At 50.9% G+C, this 5,775-nt stretch overlaps 1 protein-coding gene across 11 annotated transcripts in view; it reads right to left on the minus strand.

Moving 5' to 3' along the window:
* Positions 1–5,775, minus strand: part of TBX5 (T-box transcription factor 5) — a 66,363-nt gene that overhangs the window by 45,479 nt on the left and 15,109 nt on the right. For all 11 annotated transcript variants that reach the window (XM_019641642.1, XM_019641641.1, XM_019641635.1 and 8 more), the window contains 2 exons: positions 987–1,106; positions 82–229 (listed from right to left, as the gene is read on the minus strand). In XM_019641642.1, the coding sequence (XP_019497187.1) occupies positions 82–229; positions 987–1,106 (268 nt within the window). The remainder of the gene's footprint in view (positions 1–81; positions 230–986; positions 1,107–5,775) is intronic.

The raw sequence follows: 5,775 nt of genomic DNA on the forward strand, positions 1-5,775 counted from the left end.
GAGAGAGAGAGAGAGAGAGAGAGAGAGAGAGAGAAGAATATGGACCTGAGGATGCCAGGCTGGGCTACATGAGGTACTTACATGCCCAAATGGGTCCAGGTGGTTGTTGGTGAGCTTGAGTTTCTGGAAGGAGACCAGCTGCCGCATCCAGTGAGCCCCGGTGGCTGGTGAATCCGGGTGCACATACAGGCGGCCCGGCATGGCGGGCTCTGCTTTGCCCGTCACAGACCTAGACCAAGGAGAGACAGAGCCGCCCGGCCTTAGCGCACCCGTGTGGTGCCGGCCAGTTCCCGAGCCTGGCCAGGTCTGCCGAATGTGAGAATGACCTGGAAACGGCCTGACCCTCAGGTCTCCCAGGACACCTGGCGCCAGTGTCCAGAAGAGCTGCCCTGCCCGGTTCTTTCTTCTTCCACCTCCATTCCTCCCCCAGCACCAGGGCCGCACGGGGCCTCGCTGCCCACGAACCACCAGCAGATTCCGGGAGCCTGGACATGCAAAAAAGTCTTGGGAAACGCGAGGATTTTCAGAGGGGGCTTCCTCTTTAAGCCTCTGCTCTCTTGGCAGCCATGGGAACAATCACCCCAAGGAATGGGCCTCCTCTCTCTTGCCTGTTTTACTCAAATACCAGGGGCCGATTTTGCAATTTCATAAAAAGGCATGTTCAAAGCGGGTAACTCATAAAAAGTAACTGTAAATGGTTTATACCCCCCCACATACTTCCAGCGCTTGGTAACAATACCCTTCTTAGAAATCCACAACCCGTGGCGGGTGCAGTAATAGAGGTAGGCACTTTGCTGCCTCTGAGCCTCAGTGTTCTCATCTCTAAAATGGGGGCTAATGGCTGCTATTTCTTGCTCTCAGGGTGAGATCAGAACAATGCGATGGGATAGACAGCAAAAGCTTCCGGTGTACAGTAGGAACTCAAAAACATGTCTAGTGGGTCCATCTGCGGAGTGCCCTCCTCACCTGCCACCTCTCGTACCTACCATTTATTATCTGCAAACTTGTATCTGTGGTCGTCAGCGGGGACAATATCCATGAGAAGAATGTACTTCGTTTTGGGATTAAGGCCAGTCACCTTCACTTTATAACTGGGAAACATCCGCCTAGGAGAGAGGGGAAGGAGGAAGGAGAAAGAGGGAGAGAGAGGGAGGGAGGGAGGGAGGGAGAGAGACAGAGAATTAAAGCCAGTATTCTAAAAAGCATGTCCACAAATTTTAATGGAAGAAGCGATTCCTTGAGAAAGGTGAAAGAGAAAAGTAACCCCACTCCGCTCTTGCCAAGATCCATCCCGGGTTTCCCTTGAAGTTATGGGGAGGAGAAAAGCCCTTTAGTTGCTCTAGGAGGAAAATAGAAACCAGGAGGCTAGGGCTCCAAAAGAACAGGTTTTGAAGTCGGCCTGCAAGGGACCCCCATTTCAACTCTTGCTAAATGCTCTTTTAAGAACCAGACACCTACTTTTTTATATGGGGGGCAGGACAAGGCTTCTTAGGGGAAAAAAGCTGGCCTTCCGCTCCACCCAGCCAGGTGCTTTGGCAGATCTGGGCAGCGCTGCCATGTCACGTGGACACCAACGTGTGTGTTTGCGCCCTAGGGGCTGCACACGCGTGGGTGCCCACACACCTCCTATCCTGACTTCAGTCCTCTGTCTCCAGAGTCTATAACTCGGTTGGTGACTTCTGACACGAGTCTCTTGCAGGCATTTTTTCCTAAATGCCCCACAACTTCTCCAAGGCCCCGGGCACTTGTCCTTGGAGAGTCTAAACTCTTAGGCTCTCCTCAAAGAAATTAAAAACCCACCCAGATTTGGTTTCAAAAAGGCCTGGACAGGGTGAGAGGATTGGCTGGTCGGAAAAGCCATGGTGATCCGGCAACTAAACTGCTGTGCCCGCTCCCTCTCCGGCACAGACGGTCCCCCGAACTCCCAAGCCGCCCCGGGGAAGAGTGCACCCGAGAAAGTAAGCATTCCTAGGGCTGGCCTGGGGCTAAAAGAATTAGTTGCTAGACCCCCGCTCACTCAAAGATGGTGGAAAGGGGTGAGTGGAGGCCTCTCCCTTCAAACCTTGGAACTGGAGCCTTGGTGTTTATCTGGCCCAGCAAGCACGCCAGGGGTGGGGGCGGAGGCACGGGAGGCCTCGCAGGCCTTTTATAGGTAAATCCTCTGGGCTCAGGCTCGGGAGACGGAGGCCCCGGCCGGCCGGCAGGCGGACTGTGGCTTTCCTTCCTCGGCGGAATGGGCAGAAGACCTTAGTTCTTTGATATAAACAGAACGCGCCTCCTAGTTCACCCAGGCCGAGCGGGGGGAGCAGACATTGTTTAATTTCAAATAATAATAAATGTCACCGTTGTCAGTTTATTGCGGGAGGCTTTGGGCTGGAGAATCGGGGAGTCTAGCAAGGAGGCTCCCCCTTCCCCCCTTCACACACTCGGTGGTGTGGGCCTACCGGCCTGTCTGGGGCTTCACACGCGCCCGCTCTGGGCCAACGCGGGGCTCTCAGCCCTCCAGGGCGCGGAGGGCTCCAGTCCTGCATGCGTAGGGCTGTGGGCAGGACATCCCCAGGGCCTGGGCGCGCGCGCAGGCACTCACGCACTGAGCTGCACGACTCTCCCACCCTCCTCCCCCAGAAGTCTAGCATTGCTAGCTAAAACTCAGCGAGCTTTTAAAAGGAACTTCAGGGTGAGTGTCTTGGCGAAACTGCCGTGTTTATCGGTGTCTGTATATAGAGCCCGGGCCGAGCCCCGGTTCAGTTTCAAAGGCTTCGCCTGCTTTCTATAAACAATGAAAGAGGTAGCGAATACATTCAACGATTCAGACTTTGGCAATCGGGTGGGACTCTGGAACGACTCCAAGGTCAGGGAGGGTGGGAAGGAGGGGGGGTGAAGGATCCAGTCTGAAACCGGGTCTCGACTCGGGGTCCTTTCTGCGCCTCTCTGTTTGCCCGTTCTCTCTTCCGCCTCGCTCCCCCTTTGCTCATTACCAATCCATCCACATAGCTCAACCTCCCAAGCTCTTGATTCTTCTTATATAAGAGGTGGACGAAATGCCCAGTTGGAAGAAATCCCTGTTTCCGCAGTTGACTTCTCCAGGTACTTCCCCCACCCTGATGGACGCCACCACTAGAGGAATTCTCTGTGCCTCTTTAACTAGAATCCAGTCAAACAAAATAGGGTGACATTCTCTCTCTCTCTCTCTCTCTCTCTCTCTCTCTCTCTCTCTCTCTCTCTCTCTCTCTCTCTCTCAAGAACCCTGGTGATTACATTGGGTCCACCNAGAGAGAGAGAGAGAGAGTCACGGGATATGGAGTACAGCATAGGGAATAGAGTCGATGGAATTGTAACAACTGTATACAGTGTCAGACAGGTAGTAGATTCAGGGAGGGGGGTTATCACTTTGTGAGGGGTGTAAATGTCTAACTATTACATTGTTTTGTACACCTGAAACTAAATAAAAAAAGAAAAAGAAGAGGAAAGAAGCGATTCTTTGTGTGGTTGTCAGATACACAAATATCCAAATGCATGTTTGGAGACGCATGTCTCTAGAGCTGTGAGCATTTAGACACACTATCTCCTAGATGGTGCTTAAAACTCACATGGACGTACCGCACTGGGCAAGCGTTCCTTCACTCACATAGGTCACTAACTATAGGCATTGTAGAAGACATAGTTTCAAAAACGGAAATTTGGTGGAGCAGACAGATATCGAATTATAATGTTGTACACCTGGAATTTATAGCATGCTATTAAACCAATGTTACCCCAATAAATTTAATTTTTTAAATGAGGGGGAAAAAAGAAAGTGGGGGCGTGTTGGGTATATTCACAAGTGGTTATGGCGGTAGTTTCCTGGGTATCTACATGTGTGGAACTTATCAAATTGTATACGTCCAGTATTGCAGTTTATTGTATGACCATTATGCCTCAATAAAATTGTAAACAAAGAGAGCAAGAAAGCCCCCAGATCTTACCCCTATCTGATGGACCCCAAGATCATAACTATGCAGAGCTTAGAAATTTCCCCCAAAGGATCTGAGCACCCACATGTTTCTTTAGCAGGTCACTGTCATGTGTTTAGCACTTCCTTTCCTCTCTGTATGAACCTGGGCTTCCTTGGCAAAAAAACAAAACAAAAAAAAACCAGGTCTGACATATTTTTGGACCCGCTGCTGTCAGGTCTGGGAGCCTATATATATATATGGACTAGAGCATCCTTGTTGCTATTTTTTCTATTTGTTTTTCCCTGTGACTGTCACCACAAAGTTAAACACAGGTTTACAGCTGCCATAGCAGAAACAGGTTTCTAGCAGCCAAACTCAAATGAGCCTGAAATAGTTTTGCCTTAATGGTTTTGCTCTTGTTTGTTCAACGAATGGGAAGGACTCAGAAAAATCCTCTTTCCCCTTTAAAAAGTAATTGCGCTTGGGGAGGGTGGAAGCTCTCTCAAGACCTGGGTTCCCAGATAGGCCTTGTGGCCTAGAAGGGGCCATCCATCACAGCTGGGCCTGGTCACCGACAATGTGAATCTGGGGATGACCCCACAGCATTTTGTAACTGCCCTGGCTTCACTGGGGGGGGGGGCTTATCTGATACCCGTTGTGTACTGGAATGACCGTCACTGGGTGACTGGAGGTTTTAGGGTGCTCTCACCGGTCGGGCTGTCTCCCACCTGGCTCCACAGCCCCCTGTAACGTCCTTATCTAGCAGGTGGGATAGGAGCTGTGGAGGGGGGAGGGGTGTCGCCATCCCATGTCCATCTCCTGAAGTTGTCCATGTGACCTGCCCTCACTGATCTCACATGGAGCCCTCTACGTTCCTCTACAACAGCCCTCAGCTTCCAAATCACTGTTTCACACGCTTAACATTCTGCAACCCCAAGGCGGCAGAGGCGCCTACCCAGCTCTCATTTCTTGCCTTTTCAGATGCTGGATCCTTTCATAACAAACCTTAGGCATCATTCAGTCCTGCTCCCCGACAATACAACGAAACCACGTGCGCTCCGATTTCTAAAGAACACACATGAACCACGACAAGTCAAACCAAGCCCTTTCTCCTGAGGAAGAATAAGTGATACCCACCCCCAAGCTGCGGTGACGGGGCACCCTGTTCCAATGTTGTTACCAAGCTGCGAAATGCTCAAAGTAGGGCCAGGATTTCGAACAGCGTGGGGTTTGACATAGACACAATCGGTCTCGCACCATCCCACCGCTACCCCAAAATGCAGCCACCTTCTCCCAAACAACCCATTAGCCAAGTGCATGCCCCCCTCAACACACACACACACACACACACACACACACACACACACACACACACACCCAAGCTGTGGTTTTGCAGGATCCTGTTCCTAAGTCCTGGAAGGTGATCTAGGCTGCTGGTAGCACAGTTTGCTCAGTTTTTGTTTTTGTTTTTGTTTTAACAATGCAAACCATGCTTTCGCATGCGGTCTGGGGTCAGTAATCGCTGAAACCAATTAGAGAAGCATCTGGAAAATCCAAGCCCAAGGTTTCCGGTAACTTTGCCACCTGCCCCAGTTCAAGTTGAAATGTATCCAAAAAGCAGAGAGAGTGGAGGGGAGAAAGAGGCTGACTCCAACAGAAAAGTGCTCCAGGACGGGTGGCCCCAGGCCCCCCCACCCAAGAGCACGGAGGCATCCAATAAAGTGACACCTCTTCTCACTGATCATTTCATGAGTGCAGTGAGATGCCTTCTTGTTACTTGTGAGTGCATGGACATCTATGGTTTGACAAGTTTTGTTTTTTTCTTAATTAGAGAGAGAGA

This window comes from Hipposideros armiger, unplaced genomic scaffold (genome assembly GCF_001890085.2).
Source record: "Hipposideros armiger isolate ML-2016 unplaced genomic scaffold, ASM189008v1 scaffold_62, whole genome shotgun sequence".
In the NCBI taxonomy this organism is placed as follows: domain Eukaryota; kingdom Metazoa; phylum Chordata; class Mammalia; order Chiroptera; family Hipposideridae; genus Hipposideros; species Hipposideros armiger.